This window comes from Erpetoichthys calabaricus, chromosome 9 (assembly GCF_900747795.2).
Source record: "Erpetoichthys calabaricus chromosome 9, fErpCal1.3, whole genome shotgun sequence".
In the NCBI taxonomy this organism is placed as follows: domain Eukaryota; kingdom Metazoa; phylum Chordata; class Cladistia; order Polypteriformes; family Polypteridae; genus Erpetoichthys; species Erpetoichthys calabaricus.
Window position 1 is genome coordinate 88,956,801 of NC_041402.2, and position 19,287 is coordinate 88,976,087.

The 19,287-nt window shown below is 38.4% G+C and overlaps 1 protein-coding gene across 1 annotated transcript in view; it reads right to left on the reverse strand.

Moving 5' to 3' along the window:
• Positions 1 to 308: 308 nt before the first annotated feature.
• The window catches only part of tcf25 (transcription factor 25 (basic helix-loop-helix)), a 104,117-nt gene continuing 85,138 nt past the window's right edge, over positions 309 to 19,287 (reverse strand). The window contains exons 17-18 of the mRNA XM_051932008.1: positions 9,881 to 9,956; positions 309 to 1,517 (exon numbers count right to left, since the gene is read on the reverse strand). Coding sequence (XP_051787968.1) covers positions 1,350 to 1,517; positions 9,881 to 9,956 — 244 coding nt within the window. The 3' untranslated portion in view covers positions 309 to 1,349. The remainder of the gene's footprint in view (positions 1,518 to 9,880; positions 9,957 to 19,287) is intronic.

A 19,287-nucleotide genomic window follows, 5' to 3' on the forward strand; every position in this document is an offset into this window, starting at 1 on the left:
CACTGTCCCTGATGTCCATGCGATGTTGCAGAGGTGTGTCAACCAAGACAGTCCTACAACATCCAGAGCCTTGAGGAACTCCGGGCGTATCTCATCCACCCCCGGGGCCCTGCCACCAAGGAGTTTTTTGACCACCTCGGTGACCTCAGTCCCAAAGATGGGGGAGCCCACCTCTGAGTCCCCAGGCTCTGCTTCCTCATTGGAAGGCATGTTAGTGGGATTGAGGAGGTCTTCGAAGTACTCCCCCATACATGTTTATTATCTACATTTTAGAACATCCATATATTTAATGAATATTCAGACACATATTTTTGAGGATTTAAAATAAGTTTTATTCTAAATTCCATCAATAACTTATTTGAATAGCCATATCAGTTTATTATTTTACTTCAGGTAAAACAAAATATTTATTTATACTGTCACCCAATTAACAGCAGAGTTTGCATTTTTCAACATTTCATAAAATTAGTTGTTTAAAGAAACAGTAGCTTGCAATACACATGTAAAATGAGGAATTTAGATTCATAACAATCAGTGAAACCAACTACTTTGATAAAATACATAAAGACAAATTTTAGATTCACTGAGTTCTGGAAAACAAAGGCAACTTGTAGAATAAAGCTTTGACTAATTATCCTTTATCTAGTTTAAGGTAAAATTTCATACTAGCATTTCCACTCTTTTACAAACTCTGCCATGTTTTCATGATCTTTTAGTTTTATCTCCTGGCCAACCCCCCATTTATGCTCACCTCTGAATTTACCAAGCAGGATAGCAAATTACAACTTGTACATCATGACAAGAGTTATTAGTGTTGTTTTTTGCTGTTAGGATAGTCTCCAACTCTCTGTACATCTGTACTGGAACGAGTAAAATCACTAAAGGCATTTTGTTAACGTTGGTTGAGCAACACTATATCCTTCAAAAATTAAGCTAGATCCTTTAGCTTTTCAAATAAACATTTTTATATATTTCTGGTTAAATGATTTGCTTTTCTTAACAGGTTCACTTGGAAAAAGATTTAATTCACTAAAACATTATTATATAGTATCTTCAGTCATCCCTTTTGTCATTAATATATCAGTCAAGAAAGATAGCAGAAATGAAAAAAATATTTCATTATATATTGTATTTGTTTTAAGCCACATCTTGATCAAAGGTGTCAATGCATATTGATACTAGAGTTAAATCCTCTGTTTATTTCAATTGATCATTAAATAGACAAACATAACAAAGTAATCAGTACAGGTGTACTGTAAAAGATAAGAAATGTAAAGCGGATGTGAATTCATGCTCTCAGCTATTCCACTCCTTCTGAATACTAACACAGTGGTTCAAAGGTTTATCTCTTAGTCCCACTCCTCTTCATCCCGCTCTGGGTTGTCTTCACGAGGTGGCTCCTGAAATTGTATATTCGCCAACATCTCCCTCATGGCCATCATCAGCCGGTTCACTTCCTGATTTAGCTCCCGTCCAGCACGGGCAACTTCTAAGCCTTCTTCCTGTTGAGCACCTCCCTATGAGTAAGGCAGACAAGAAATGAATAACAGCAAAATAAATAATAAAATCTGCCTGTATGTTTGTCTTATTTATTCAGATTGTTATTGTGATAACAACCACTTACGTATTATGTAATCACTTAAATCTTACAAACTTTATTTTATCTAATCATTTCCGAGTCTATAATTAACTTACAGATCACCATCTATTAAGGCTATGTCATAGTCTTCATTTATATAATCTTAGTAAGTCAGCAGAGCACTCCTGTGAAGTCAGTCACGTAATATGACATGCCCAGTGACTTAGTCCAACTAGTCCATGACTTGCTCCAACAAAATCAAACAGGTTTCATGTTTCATCATAGTGGTGGGCTCTGTGCGCATGATAGATGACAACCAATAAATGCTTATCTGGAAGTACAATTCATATAATGCAGCAATGTCAAATAAGCAGCAAGGATTTTTTGGACCTCACAAAAAGAAGAGAAGCTTGTCTCTCTTATGTCTCCAGATTTCATGCAACATGACAGAATAGAAAAAAGGGCAGTGATTGTGGCTGAACTTACCATACCTATTAACCCTTCATACAGTGCCAGACCCTTCAGGCAACACATCATAGGTTATCACAAAAAGAGGCAAACATGATTGTGCTGAAAGGTTGCCATACTGTAAATCGCTGCCCATGTCACATTTACTGACTGTCATTTAAACTGATATGGTCTGGTGACATCATCAGCAAATGCACTCAGTATGTCTGACATACCCCATGATTAGAAGTAGTGTAATGTGACCTCTGCTGTAATTAAAAACAAATGCACTAAGCTCAGTGCTGGACCCTTCAGGCAGCACATTATTGCCTATAACAAAAAGGGGCAAGAACCACTGTGCTGGAAGGACGGCACTCAGTCAATAAACGTGACATGGCCAGTGATTTATAGTCATTTAAACTGACACAGTCTGGTGACATTAACAACTGCACTCAGCATGTGTGACATACCCCACAATTAGAGGTTGTGTAATGTAACATCAGCTGTAGTTAAAAACAAATTAACTGAACACAGTAATCAGTCAAAGTGAAAAGAGCTGAAAGAACACAACAGTAGAAAAAGATACATTACAAAATAAACAATTCGTTCATTTATTAATAGAACAGCAAACTCTTTGTTTTGTGGAGAGTAAAAAACAATGAATAATGGCACCTTTGGAAAAATATGATCAAAATATTTAGATATTCAACCACATCTATCTATTATATAAAAAAATCTTGGGTCGAGACGTGATCATCTCAGAGAGACACTTTGACGTCCCGCGAGACAAGACATTACAACCTTAGGAACCAAGACCCGTAAGACGGTGACTTTTGCACGTCAAGCCCTACTTACAAACAATTTAAAACAAGTTAACGGACATCAAACATCGCAGTTGTTGGAATGCTTTTGGCAGACACACTTCATGTGCTCCCAGCTCTTAATGTTATACGTTCTAGATGGCAAGTGAATGACTAAGTGAAGAAGAAAGAGCAGCGTGTCGAAAAGAGACAAAAGCGTTGTAGAGAAAAGAAGGCAAAAAAAGGATGCACAAGAGAACAATAATAATCTATATGCGAATTCAAAAAATAAGGAAAGTAATAATCAGCCCGGACCAAGTGGAATTGAAAAGCTCGTAGGTCAAATTCAGGTCAGAAAAAAAAAAAAAACTTCATAAGGACGTTTAAAAACATTGCAGAGCAAGTTAAAGAATATGAAGGTAGGGATGGATGGATGGATGGATGGATGGATGGATGGATGGATGGATGGATGGATAGATAGATAGATACTTTATTAATCCCAATGGGAAATATTCGAAAGTATCAAAAAAAAGAAAGTAAAGATCGTAATAGCACAAATGGAAATTATTACTCAGTGAAATAACAGAACAGCAAAAAGAGATCGAATATATGGACATAGGGGATATGTCAGAAGTATGTACATATTGCAAAGCTTTAAAGTTTAAGTCGGAGACTTGTAGATCGGCTAATTCCTGTTGCCATCAGGGAAAAGTAGTGTAGCCTCCCAATGAAGAGGCGTTTCCGCGAGAATTAAAAGATTTATTGTTTGGTGAAAGTGACATCCACAAACATGGCAAAATATTCGAGTCTACAATAATCTTTTCACGTTCACATCATTCAATGCACAAAACACAGATTTACACAAAAATGGACCATAGCAATAAATAACAAAATGTAGACATGAACTGTATAATGTGTGAAGGCTGATGGCCAAATCAAATAAGCACTTTCACAAAAGCTACAAGTACAATACAACAGCTTCTGTGTTGCAGCGGTAAGATCCGCTGACTTATAATTCAGAGGTCATGAGTCTGAAACCAGCTCCCCAGCAAATTTACCGTTTTGAGTAGTGAGCTGCTCTTATTGTTAACATCCTCTTTAAAAAAATCCCTGTGTTCGTCCAGGTGTCCGTGTGTGTGTGTGTCTTCTGGTGAAGTGCGCATGAGCGGGGCATGGTGCGATGCGTGATATTACTGTCAGAGAAAGTTACAGGCGTTTTACAGAAATACAAACCAGTATTACTGCGAGAGGAAATTAAAGGTACATAATACAGTGGCGCATATTACAGCCACATACAAGTCAGTATTACTGTCAGAGAAAATTAAAGGCATATTACCAACGCACACGCCTGTATTACCGCCAGAGAAAATTAAAGGTATATTACGGACGTACAAGCCAGCGGACGTACAAGACAGTATTACTGTCACAGAAAATTAAAGACACACAATACACGGCGGCAGCCCACGAAGAACGGTCAGCTCAGCAAGTAAACATCAACAAAAGAAAGGCTGAAAGAAAGAAAAATACGACCAACAAAAAGAATGAGGTCAAAGTCCCTTGCCATTTAATATAGACTGTTCCTACTAACGTTTATGCACTACTGTTCTAGCGCCCGTTATTGTAATGGGCTTAATGACTAGTTGTACAATAAAAACATACATTTAATTTGTGTCTGTAACAGCCGATGTAAATTTACAGTACTTGTAAAAGTTAGCATTTTTTTCCCACTTTTATTATCTCAGTCACGATCACAATACAATATATATTTCTATGTGTATGTTTATGTGTGTATATATGTATGTATATGTGTATGTGTGCATTTGTATGTGTGTATATATGTGTGTACATGTATGTGTATGTTGGTCTTTAGTGAAGCGAGCAGGAGGACTCTAGGGGGCTTCGCTTGCCAACCCTGGCCACTTTGAGTCTCTGCCGCTCGCGTATGTGGATTTCATTTTCACCAAACAACAAATCTTTTAATCTTTTAATTCTCACGGATACGCCTCTTCATTGGGAAGAAATGCTACTTTTCCCCGATGGCAACACGAATTACACGATCTACAAGTCTCTGACTTAAAGTTCAAACCCACACAATATTAATAGGAAACTAAAAAAAAAAAACAAAGAAAAAAACTGCTTTATAAGGCATATAAGACTAATGACTGCAAAGTGAATCATAGAGCGTATGAGAACATGAGGGCAAACATTAAGAAGGATATCAGGGAGGCAAAAAGACAGTTGGAGAGGAATATAGCAGATAAGGCAAAAGACGACCCTAAGAGATTCTTTCATTATTTTAGTAGTAAAAGAACAGTCAAGGAGGAGGTCAAGTGCATCAGAAATAGTAAAGGGGAATTAAAAGATACAGATAGTGAAATAGCGGATGCCCTAAACTTACATTTTTCTGAGGTGTTTATAAGTGTGCAAGTGGATAACTTCCCAGAGGTAACAGGGACTACTAAGGAGGTACTGAGGGATTTGGAAATTGTAGAGGGAGAAGTGCTGCTCAGATTAAATAAGCTGAAATCAAACAAATCACCAGGACCAGATAATATTTACCCTCGAGTTCTTAAGGAGGATAGCGAGTACATATATAAACCCTTGACACATATTTTTAGGAAGTCACTGCACACTGGAGAGATTCCAAAGGACTGAAAAATGGCAAATATCATCCCATTATATAAAAAGGGTGACAGGGCAGATCCAAGCAACTATAGGCCAGTTAGCTTAACATGCATCACAGGAAAATTAATGGAAGGAATTATTAAGGATAAGATTGAGCAACACCTGGCAAGGACAGGAATTATTCTGAACAGTCAGCATGGGTTCAGAAGAGGGAGGTCGTGTTTTACTAACATGCGGGAATTCTATGAGGAGGCAACAAAAGGATACGATGAAAGTGGAGCATATGATACTATTTATCTGGACTTTCAGAAAGCATTTGATAAGGTACCACATGAGAGGTTGGGCATCAAATTAAAAGAAGTGGGAGTTCAGGGTGATGTTTTTAGATGAGTGCAGAATTGGCTCAGACACAGGAAGCAGAGGGTGATGGTGCGACTTGGATAGCATACAGGCTTGGGCAGATTTGAGGCAGATGAAATTTAATGTCAGTAAATGTAAAGTATTACACATAGGAAGTAAAAATGTTAGGTATGAATACACAATGGACGGTAGGAAAATCGAGACTTCACCTTATGAGAAGGATTTAGGAGTCATAGTGGACTCTAAGCTATCGACTTCCCGACAGTGTTCAGAAGCCATTAAGAAAGCTAACAGAATGTTAGGTTATATATATAGAACGATGTGTGGAGCACAAGTCCAAGGAGGTTATGCTCAACCTTTATAATGCACTGGTGAGGCCTCATCTTGAGTACTGTGTGCAGTTTTGGTCTCCAGGCTACAAAAAAGGAAATAGCAGCGCTAGAAAAGGTCCAGAGAAGAGCGACTAGGCTGATTCCAGGGCAACTGCGGTTGAATTATACGGAAAAATTAAAAGAGCTGAGCCTATACAGTTTAAGCAAAAGAAGAATAACAGGTTAAACGATTGAAGTGTTTAAAATTATGAAGGGAATTAGTACAGTGGATCGAGACTGTTATTTTAAAATGAGTTCATCAAGAACATGGGGACACAATTGGAAACTTGTTCTGGGTACATGTCGCACAAACATTAGGAAGTTTTTTTTTTTGTTTTTTTTTTACACAAAGAACAATAGACACTTGTAATAAGCTACCAAGTAGTGTGGTAGACAGTAAGACGTTGGGGACTTTCAAAACTTGATGATGTTTTTTTGGAAGAAATAAGTGGATAGGACTGGCAAGCTTTGTTGGGCTGAATGGCCTGTTCTCGTCTGTAGTGTTCTAATATTCGATCACTTTTCGCTGTTCGTTATTATACCGAGTAATAATTTCCGTTTGTTTGCGCTAATGCAATCTTTACTATCATTTGTTGAGACTTTCAAATTTTAGTACTTTCATTATCTCTAACCTGCTCTGCCCCGGACATGGTTAAATCTCTTGGCACAAAGTCTCATCTCGCAGGACTGGACGGTATCTCTCTGAAAAAGTCACATCTTGTCCTGGGCTAAAAATTCTTGTCTCGTCCCAGGATTTTTTTATATAATAGAGAGATATTTTATGTGCAAACGTTTAAAATTGCAACATGTATTTTCTACTATAACTTTCATTTACAAACCCAGGCCTACAAACTGGTATCTATCTATTTGGTAGCATCCTATATCAGTTCTTTTAAAAATATTACCAGGGAAAACTTAAAACTATTAGAGTTAGCTGCCAAAGAGGTATAGCCAGAACTAAAGTAAGAAACTTTTGGCCACAACAGAAGTGACTGATGTCAGGCCAGGTGGCCACTAGGGTACCGAAGACCTTATTTTTTGACAGTTCATCAGTAGCAGAATGAAAGGGTGATAACAAAGAAACATGTGAGACTTAGTGGGGGAAAAAAAAAAACAGGCAATACATTCATTCATTGTTTGCAACAAGTTTAATGTTTTATTTTGCTATTACCACTGCCATTGTTAATAAAATATGCTTTGGTTATGAGTTTGGTGCTTCAGTATTCATTTGGGATCTGAAAAATGGGCTGGAAGAAAGCTTCATTACTATATACAGTAATGTATAAAAATGTCAGGCACTTTATATAATTTAGACAAAAATATATCTTACAGAGTTTCATTTCATGCCTTCTGGATTAGTGTGTCAACAGAACAAAGTACATTTTACAATTTCAAGCATACTTTTGCAAAAAGTGCTACAATACTGTAAGATATTTTAATATCCTTAAAGAAAGAAATTAACTTAGAAATAATCCACTTTCCAGTGTGATAAGAGGTCTGTGGCACAGCCTGATATTTAACAGGTGAAGGTGTACAGGAATCACACTGAGGTTGATTGGGGTGCTTGGCTGATTGCATATTCACATGCAAATACAAGGAGATCAGTCAGGTACCTCAATTACACCTCAAAGTGGGCAAAGAACACCACGTTCACCCAACTGGGCTATTTTTAGGGAGCCTGCACAACAGAGATGAAATCAAAGAAAAATGATGAAAGGTTAAGGAAGGAGAAAGAGGTAGGATGTTGAGGAGCCTGTGTGGTAAAAAATGGTAACAGGTGGTCGGGAGTATGCCCCAAGGAAGAGAGTGGCAGGCCTGCGCTGGAGTGTGAGGCTGGAGAAGGGGTGCGTCGACTGAGCAACGAAAGGGAGTAGGCATACCCCCATTGCACAACATCTCCCTTCTGACGCTGACAATAAGTGGATGACTACACCTGTCGACAGTTATCTCCTCATGCTGCAAAGTCCTGATGGGGTAAGCTGAGGTGATTTCAGATTTTTGGAAGATACATTGGGGTTTGTGTTCATTTTAAATGGATGCATAGATTCCTACTGCTATTTTAACCTTATTTTTATTGGATTATTCATTGAACATTTTATCCTCCATGTTTCACTTTTCTTTTATGGATTATGTATTGAAGAACTTGCACTGCACTTTTTGGAATACTGTTTGGTTTTTATTAAAAGAACTTGGCACTTCTGCACCAACCCCTTGCTGATTTTATGTGTCCAGCTCATCTCGGTTTATGACTAACAATGGTTCCATGTTCAAGAGGCTCCTGGAAGCCACCAAGGAGAGTGGAGCTGACCTGGACCATCACATCCAGTTAAAGAAGACCAGATGAGATCTTGGTAAGCATGTAGCCCAGTGCATGATTTAAAAAACATAATAAGCAGGTACTAAATAAACAATAACATAACATGCACTTTGAAAGAAAGTAATTAACTGAAAGAGAAATAGAAATAGAGAAAAAAAAACTGGCCAAGGGACAATCGGACTAAAAAGGTGAGTTTGCTGTGGATGTAGCAAAAGTGAGTATAGGGCCAAGACACAAGCTGGTTATCTTTGGGAGATATCTGAATGATGCCATGAACTTTTTCAGCAGTTCTTTTCAGATGTGCTATCCAATTTGTTCTACAGAAGCACAAACAAAATGGTGAAGTTTGAAGACCAGAAATGCAATGGTTAGCCATAGACACCGAGTGCAGCAGATGACATATACATCAAGCTTACTTCCCTTCATAATGGTAAGATTTCCAGAACTGCTGTCAGCTCAAAACTGGCAGAAACCACCGAGACCTTGGTATAACCATCTACAGTCTAGTGAAGTCCTATATCAGAGGTAGTCATCATGAAAGAACTTCAACCAAAAACTCATTCCTCCAGGGTGGAAATAAAATCAAATGATTTATCTTTACACAAAAGACACAAGAACAGGGTTGGTGGGGGAGAAAAATGACAGCAGGTGCTCTGACAGATGAGTCAAACTTTTTAATTTTTGGTTCTAACAGAAGGTAGTTTGTCTCCCAAATGGCTGGAGAATGGTACATGGAAGAATGCTTGCAGGCAACAGTGAAGCATGGTGGAGCTTCCCAGCAGATTTGGTGCTGGATTTCCACAAACAATGTTGGTGGTTTTGTTAAATTTGATGGCTCTCTCACTGCGCAGAAGTATATGCAGATTTTAATGCATCATGCAATACCATAAGCCAATATCAGTCCCAACTTTATGCTGCAACACGACAATGAGCCAAAGCACTTGGCCATAATCATTAAAAAAGTCTATAGCATAAGGAGTGGGTCTTACAGAGCGCTAATTTCAACATCTTCGAGCATATCTGGGATTACTTGCAGAGACAGAGGTAAGAAAAACAGCCAACATCTGCAGTGGCAAGTTCTCCAAGAAAATGGAATGACCAACCACATGAAAACCATCAGACACTGCATTAAAGTGTACCTAAGAAAATGGCTGCTATTTTAAATATAAAATGTGTAAACACCAAATATTGATTTCATTTGATTTTTCTGTTGACTGCGCTTTCTATGAAGTTTATTAATTAATAAAAATATTCACATCATTATTTTTTAAACTATTCTCACATTACAGCTTTTTTCTCAGGTGCCTAAGACTTTTTGCACAGTGTTTTAGACATTATTATATTACATAAGCTAGTAAACTGAATCAAAACATTCACTAACCTGCAGGTTAAAGTTTGGAAGTAGAGATCGGAAAAAAAGTGACAAAGTTCGTTCACCAGATGATGATCTACTGGATCTTTCAGTAAAAAGGGAAATAAATGTTTAAAAATATAGCAAAATCCATAGTAGCCAAAATAAAGGAAACAGTTGTAAACACATAACCAATATAAATACATGACAATTACTATGTTCCTCAGATTAAATATAGATGTTTATTACCACTTGTAAACAAATGCTTCAACTGTTTTAGAATGTGAATTAACTTCTATATGGCTGAGGTAGTCACAGGGCAAAAATTAGTTCCACAGTGTGTCTCAACACTTATTTTAGAATCCAATTATCCCTTACATGACAGAGTAAGTTTTACATAAACCAGTAGTGATATACTGTAATCTAACAAATGGTAATAGAGCACAGTGATTTACACCATTTTCTATTTTAAGCAAAATGAGTAAAGCTTATATATTACAATACAAACACAAACATAAATTGTTAAATAATCACAGATGGCTGCCAGACCCCAAGATAGACTTACAAAATTCACCACAGGCAATATATAATTCACTGAAAAAATCAATTATTCAAACCATGAAATCCTCTATAACAAACAAGCTTTGTTGTATAGAGCAAATAAGTTAATTGACCATTTAATCCAATATAACCTACAGGCAAAAATACATCTGAGCAGATGTTTACTCCAGAAAAAAAATGCTTTTATGTAAGCAACACTTATGAAAGAAAATTAGCAGCACACCAAGATGTGCACGAGGCAGAACTGGAGTTGGAAATCAAAAGGTGATTTAAAAACTAATACAATGTTTACAAAACATATGCTGTTTTTTCAAAATGACATTAAGTTTCATCTGGGTTACTTCATCACTGTTAAACTGTTTCATCAAATTTGATGCATACCTTCAGAGCGTCAAACCTACTTTTTATATTTTTTCATGCAAACTGATTACATGTTGGCTGTTCTTCCAAAAGTGTAGAATAGGATTAAGTTGAATGCTTATAAGAATGGGTTTATCAACTGCTCGCTTCAAAACAACTGAAAAGCAGCTCTGAAGCAGCATGCATAGAAACTACAGGAACATTAAATAAACAAGTCAGTCGGTCAGTCATTTTCCAACCTGCTACATCCTAACACAGGGTCACGGGGGTCTGCTGGAGCCAATCCCAGCCAGCACAGGGCGCAAGGTAGGAACAAATCCTGGGCAGGGCGACAGCCCACCACAGGGTGTGCGCGCACACGCACACACACATACATCAAGCACACTTTAGGGACAATTTAGGATCACCAATGCATCTAACCTGCATGTCTTTGGACTGTGGGAGGAAACTGAGAACATGCAAACTCCATGCAGGGAGGACACGGGAAGCGACCCCAGGTCTCCTTACTGCAAGGCAGCAGTGCTACCGCTTAAATAAACACACACACACACATATACATACATACATATATATATATATATATATATATATATATATTCACGGCATTCGTAGTCTGAATCACAATCTGATTGTATGGGTGGTTACCTACCAGGTAATGCTTGTGGTTGGTCAGCAAGTCGGCTAACATCCACCACGGTGCCCTCTTTCAGTTGCGAGAAGCAGATCATAGAATGGTTGAAATAGTTTACTGTCAAATAATGCAAAGAGTACGCGACACGTGTTTCGCCCGAAGTGCACATTGCAGATTTTTTCATTTAAGGGTATTTGCATATATTTTTGTCACACCATGCAGAAATTACAAAACTTTTTGTACATGGTCCCCCCATTTCAGGGAACCATAATGTCTGGGACAGAGCGATGGCAGGTATATGAAAGCAGTCATATTTAGTACTTTGTTGCATAGCCCTCACATGCAATGACTACTTCATGTCTGAGATTCAAGGACACTGCCAGGTGCTGAGTGTCTTCTCTGGTGATGCTCTGCCAAGCTTCCAATGCAGTCATCTTCAGCCCTCGCTTGTTTTGGACACTACTCCCCTTAAGTTTTCTCTTCAGCATTTGGAAGGCAAGTTCAATTGATTTTAAAATGACTGGCTTGGCCTTTCAAGAATTTTCTATTTTTTAGCCTAGAAAACTCCCCGTGTTACCTTAGCAGTATGTTTGGGATCAATATCTTCTTGTAGGATGAAACACTGTCCAATGACTTTGAAGGCATTTACTGGAACGTGAGCAGAGGTTTCTATCCACATTAGAAGTCATTATGCAACTGCCATCACCAGTTACATCATCAATGAAGCTTGTCAATAACTGTGGAAGCCATACATACCCAAGCCATAACACCCCCACCACCTTGTTTAACCCTGAAGTGGTATGCGTTGGATCTTGGGCAGTTCCTTTTCATCACCATACTTCTTCTTAATGATAATCCAGACAGTTGTTTTAGGTCATCCTAAGGCTTTACTGAGTTCTCTAATGGTTTTATTCTTGTTTTTCAGCTTCATAAAGGCTTAACAACTCTTGTCCTAATGTTGAACAATAGAAACTACAGACTCCAAAGGCAGTCTGTAAGTAGAAGCAAGCAATATATCTTATGCCTGCACTAATGAAGCACTGAAATGCACCCAAGTAATCACAACACCTATAATACCAATTGTCACAAGCATTATGGTTCCCTGAAATGAGGGAACTGTATATAAAAAGTGTTGTCATTTCTACATGGTGTGACCAAAATGTATGCAAATACCCTTAAATTGAAGTATGCAAAGTGCACTTAATTACACGTGATTTGTTTTATTTGTAATTTTAAACTATGGAGCAGAGGGGTAAATCAAGGAAAATGTGTCTTTGTCCTAAACATTATGGAGGACACTGTACATACACATACACACACATACTGTACATAAATATACATAATATATATCACCTTCTGTAGTACAGAAGTAGCTGTGGTTCATAAAATATATAAGATAGAAAGACAGAAAACGTAATGAAAATCTACATTAAAAGATGAGCTTGGTATTTTTCAAGTCAAAGCTTTTCTTCGCAATCATGGTATATATTAACTTACCACATAAACTTGCATTCTAAAGTGAAGAATTTTCTATAAATTTAAAAGAATATGTTTGTTTTTGCAGCTTAGAGTTGGGCTTAGGTGAATGAACAAGCCTTAAAATTTAGAGAATACATTCTCTTTGAAGCAAAAAAATTTTCAGTTTAAGAAAACACGTATTCCACTTTTCAGAGGCATCCGTGTGAAAACAAAAGGAAACTAGAATTAATTTACATTACATTCACTTTTTCCAAAGTAACTTACAACATTTGAGAAACAATTGGTTTCATTTCTTTTCTTTTTCCAATTGGAGCACAGGTGGATGAAGTGACTTACTTAGGATCAACAGTGTCTGTGGCAGGATTTGAACCCACAATCTTAGGGTTTGAAATCCAAAGCCTTAATCACTGCGCCACCCTGCCTGCACTCTTAGAACTAAATTATAATAAGGTAAGAATATGTTTTCTGATTGTTTGTGTACTCAACAGATTTCTGTGCTAAAGTAGTCCATATGTGTGCATTTGCATGTTCATTCACTCTGTGACAGAATGGCAACCCTGGCCAGGATTATTCCTGGCTTGTGCCAGATGATTGCTGGCATTGGCTCCAGATGTCCCATTACACTGCCCTGGATAAGTGGGTTAGGACGATGGTCTACTCCTTACTGCAAATCCAGCGGCCATATCATCACTGGAATGCTAATGGATGAGGACAGCAATTATTTATAATAACAAGAACAATATTGGATGCAATGTGGCACAAAAAGAGTGATGTTTTCCTGCAGTGAAGGAGACTTGGATTCACATGTGCTTGGGAGTTTGCATGTTCTCCCTAGATGGTCTGGCTTCCTCCCACAGTCCAAACACATGGAGGTTAGGTAGACTGGAATTGCTAAAGTTGCCTGTGTGTGTCTTCCTGTTTACCCTGTGATGGACTGACATCCTGTCCAGCAGTTGTTTCTGCCTTGCATCCAATGCTTGATGGAATAGGCTCCAAGTGCTACACGACCCCACCCTGGACAAGCAGGTTAGGAAAATAGATGAATGGATGAATGAATGAATGGATGCATATCCATTTTGTTCGTCACCTGATTACAAACTACATGCCTGCTCAATGTTCTCTCTAACTGAAACATACACACACATTATCAATGTAGTGGCTGTACATCAGGCATGTCAAACACGCGGCCCCAGGGGCCACATGCGGCCCGCAACAGAAATCTGTGCGGCCCGCATGACAGATCCTAGTTAACACTAAACTTCTACAAAATGATTGATTCAATCACAAACGATAGTATTCTGCATCTTCGGTGTTACTTATTGGCTTTTCTTACTTCTGCCTTCTGACAAAAGCGCGTTTTCCCATGGCATTACGGTACCGGAAACGTCATCTGCTAGTATAGCCACGAGCCTTGACAAGTTAATGAGCCGCAGCGTCACAACTGAAGTGCTAGGCTGCAGCAGGGGTGGCCGTAGGCATGTGCAAACTGTGCACCTGCACAGTGCCGCCAAATCCCAGGGGCCACCACGCCAATATATATTGAATATAAAACAGAAAGAGAAAATAACGACACAGCTGACGGCAATGTGGCCGAAAAACATTCTGTTTCTTGTTAATTAGTACGCTGTATTTACAAATGTTGCTAGAGTCGGAGCAGTAAGCTATATGTAGTATTATAATGTTTTGCCGTCATGAGAATATCATGGGCCACCACTTGGTTTTCAAGTTACGGACACGCATATATAGAAGCATGTCATGAGCACGAGGCGGCTATGCAGTGTCCGCAACGGATGTGGCCATCTGCCGTGCATAAGATACCGTATTGACATTGCCAGGCAAAGGGGCCACCGATTCTTTCTCTGCCCAGGGCCGCCACTGCTAAGGCTACACTACTGACTGGGCTGCTGAGACTGGCCACTGGGCAGAACTGACCATCACGAGTAGTAATAGCCCGCATATTTTCACGTTTTTTTGCTCTAGTTTCATGTAATTTTGTGCTAGTATTGTAACGAACAGTTAGTGCAGACTACAGCTGAAGATCTGAAGTGGACGCGAGATGTTGGTGAGTTGTTTATTAACATTTTTGTGATTTTGAGTTTGTAAAATTATTGTAGGTCAGGTGGCTTTTTGCATATCAGCCTATTTTACAATATAAACTTTGAAGTAAACTTAGTAAAGTAAAATTTGATTTTTGGAGGATTTGTTTTCCAACTTGAATTACTAAGCAATGAATTCAGTGAGCATTTTCGTGATTTCAGTTCACACAAACAGGGCATTGCGCTGTTCTCTTACAACGTTGAGAATGCGCCTGAGAATATCCAAATGGAATTGATTGAACTGCAGTCAGATTCTATTCTGAAGGCAAAATACAACGAAGTTGGTGTGCCAGGCTTGTATGCTTACCTGCCACCCTCGTATGTGCAGATCCGTAAGTTGGCATCGAGAGTACTGTCTATTTTCGGAAGCACTTACCTTTGTGAGCAATTGTTTTTGTTAATGAAAGCTACCAAAACCCCACATCGCTCAAGACTTACCGTCGAGCACCTTTCATCCCTCATAAAAGTTGCAGCTGCACAAGATTTCAAGCCTGATATTGACGAACTGGTTACTAACAAGAGATGCCAAGTGTCGGGACAAAAGAAATAAATCTTACACTGTAAGGCTCCTATATAAGCAATGAATATAATATAATGAATATCAATCATCAAGACACTATATAAAAGCGGTCGGGATTGTCCTTCCGTCCCGTAAGTGCAAAGTGTAGCGGTATTCCGCTTATCACAGACTTACTACTTGCAGTACAAAGCGACGCGATGTGAGGAGAGTTCTGGTGCTCCCATCGTTCCCTTGCTTTTGTGCGCGATGCGCTGGAAAAATAGACAAAATTATGTCTCTGGAAATAATTAATGCTGATGGAGTACAAATGCCTCACCGCGTATTAAATATCAGGGGAGATGGTGCTTGCTTATTCTCATCTATAGCTTATTTAGTGCATGAAACTCCGTCTTTAGCGGTACAGATTCGGGCTGACATTGTACGACATGTTTTAAGTAACTGGTCAAGGTTTCAGCCATTTACAATGATGCCGTCAGGAATCTCTTATACAAATGAGCTTCAGTATCTCACTGAAATGTCAAAGTCTCAAACTTATGGTACCATTTCTGAGCTAATGGCAGCGGGAGAGTTGTTCCCCTATGAGTTTCAAGTATATTATTATGGAGTCCTACACTCCACGTTTGGACAGGCACTCGAGGGGATAAAAAAACTTAGATTTTCGGGAGATGTTATGAATAGGCACTTTGATGTTCTCATTCCCTACACTTACATGCCTGATGTACACACGGAGCACACACAAATTGAGGATAAAAGTCGGTCGCCTTAAAAGGAGGGTGAGCCTAGTAATATAATAAGGACCTAGCTAAGAGGTTAAGACTCTAATTCTACACTGTTGTATGGAGACTGCATGGAAATAAATTGCTTTTCTTTAAACTTTAAACTTTAAGTGTTACATTTTTTAAAGTTTTCAGTATTGGAAAGAAAGCTACAGTAACTTTGTATAATAGTATTTGTTACAGTACGGCCCGCTGACGCACGTATGGCAGTCGAAGCGGCCCACCAATGGTAGTGAGTTTGACATGCCTGCTGTAGGCAATCTTTGACTTAAAGAAATAACACTTGTTATTTCACTATATAAGAATAAAAGTAAACTAAGCGTACCTCTTTAAGTTATTATTGTCTAGTTGTCTAAAGAACAGCAATTCACATATACCCATCAACATTCAATAATGTCAATAACGGGTGCATTGGTGAGGTCTGTCTGAGGGGAATCCACACAGAGAAAGACAATTGGGGTACTTGGCAATATGAAGTGCACAGCCAGGCTCCTTTAAAAATGGTTGAATGTCACAACAATGGCTTGCTTTTTACCTTCTTTAAACAATGTGGTACATGCTCAAGACGTGAATCAATTCTCATGAACATTTTTGGCTTAAAAAAAGGAATGCATTTTGATGGGTTTTAAGTCTTATTCCTTCACCTGTGGAACTGTTTACATTTAAGCCCTACTGTAAGCTGCAAGAACAGAGAAGATATTTTTAAAACTTATAAAAAATACTTCACCTTAGAATTCAATTTTATTTAGCAAACTGATATATACCATGATAAATATTAAAAAAAAAATGACTTGAAAGTGACATTAAACACTGAAACCTGAAGGAACAGAAGTCATGCTATAGCACACATCACATAATGTATACAGTGCATAGTGACAAATGTACAGTCCAGTAATTCATCTTTATTAGTCTAAACTACACTGCATTCATTCAAAGTAGCCACTGTAAGGCCTTTGTTAAGGAAACTAAATTAAGAACAAAAACTTTCCTGCAAGTAATAGACAACTAAAATTTACATTTTCTCTTTAAACCCTTGTTAAAAAAAAAAAAAAAAAAAAAGCCTTGCAAATTCAATTTTTATGACAGACGTTATTGCAGCATTTACTTCAGTCACAGCCCAAGAACAGATTTTAATTATGTGGTCAAAGAAAATCTAACCGAATATATTATTGGGTGGGAGTGCATTTCTGTTTCACTATATGGTTTTATATACAGTAATCCCTCACTTATCGCGGGAGATAGGTTCCAAGGCCAACCGCAATAACTGAATTTCCGCGAAGTAGGGACACCATATTTATTTAATTATTTAACGTGTATTTGGACATTTTTAAACCCTCCCTGTATTGTTTACAACCCACCCTTTACTCTATCAATAACAGGGACAACTGCTAAGCAATATGAAATCGGTAGATAAGTTTACACTTACTGTATAGCGAAGTACACGTAGCTATATATGACGTGATGATGGTGATGAATATGCTGCGCAGTAAAAATGATGACGATGAAGGTGATGATCCCCTGAATGCAGTAGCAAGAGCACGTTAATGCTGAATGAGTGAGATGAGACTTCCTGGTTAATGCAGCGCTCCGTCGCTGAGCCAATCAGCAGCACACAGGAACTTAACTGCGTGCTCTGATTGGGTAGCTTCTCAGTCATCCGCCAATAGCATCTCTTGTATGAAATCAACTGGGCAAACCAACTGAGGAAGCAAATACCGGAAGTAAAAAGACCCATTGTCCGCAGAAACCCGCGAAGCAGCGAAAAATTCGCATTATATATATAGATATGCTTACATATAAAATCCGCGAAGTTGTGAATCCGCGAAAAGTGAACCGCGAAGTAGCGAGGGATTACTGTACAGTCAACCCTTGATATACAACCGGCCTGACATGTGAACAACTTGATTTATGACCAAAATTTTTGTTTTGATTTACGACCAACATCTTGCGTTACGACCTGAATGCGGTCACGTGTATCCACTTGCACAATTGTAAACAAACAGCCGAGAGCGTTTGTAAGTGTCAGTTGGAGCCCAGATACATGTGTTTGTGGACGGAATTTCAGTCAGTGCAGTGATTTATATAATTTTTTTCGATAATTGCTAAGGAAGGAAGAGAAGGTAAGGAAGGTAAAGAAGCGATCACAATTGAAACGAAGAAGGAAATTGTGCGAAAATATGAGAGTGGTGTTCGTGTGACCGATCTCACTAATATGTACAGCATGTCGAAATCCACCATCTCGACAATTTTACAAAGAAAAGATTTGTATAAGGAGGCTCCTTCCAAACAATAACTACCTTCCATTTCATTCTCCTCCTCCTCCCTTCCTGCAGCCCAAAGATGTCAAATTAAATGGTGAGTACAGTATGAAATTGTTGTTTCTGGTAGGCTAGGCACTTTTTATAACTTTTTGGTTAGTACATTAGAAAAAGTATTGGTGTTTTGGTAAATTATGCACATTATACAACCCTTTTTATTATGAAAAGGTTAAGTAAGTGTTGCTGTGGGAGGTTCGGAAACGCATTATGGGTATTCCATTATTTCTTATGGGAAAAATAGTCTTGACTTACAACCAACTTGAGTTACAACCAGCCCTCGTGAACGAATTGAGTTCGTAAGTCAAGGGTCCACTGTACTTGTGTTTACTGTGTAATGTTGTGATTGTGTCATGTAGTATATATATATGGTGTTGTTTAATTCTATGTACCCTGTTAATGTACACATGTACCACCAAGAGAAATTCCTAGCAATTATGGTGCCTGCCAATAACGTTCAAGTTCAACACTTTTGATGCAGTGTATACCTGCCATTACTGTTACACTGATCAGATTACCAGGATTACTATACATACCCTGTTTTATCACCTCAAAAGAATTTTGGGGCTTCAAGAGATTTACATTTTCTGGAGATGCACAAACCACAGCTTTGTTTGTCAACTGGCTTAACTTGTCTTAATTCACTTTATACCGTCTTTTTCTGAAAATAAGACATCCCCCGAAAATAAGCCCTATCGA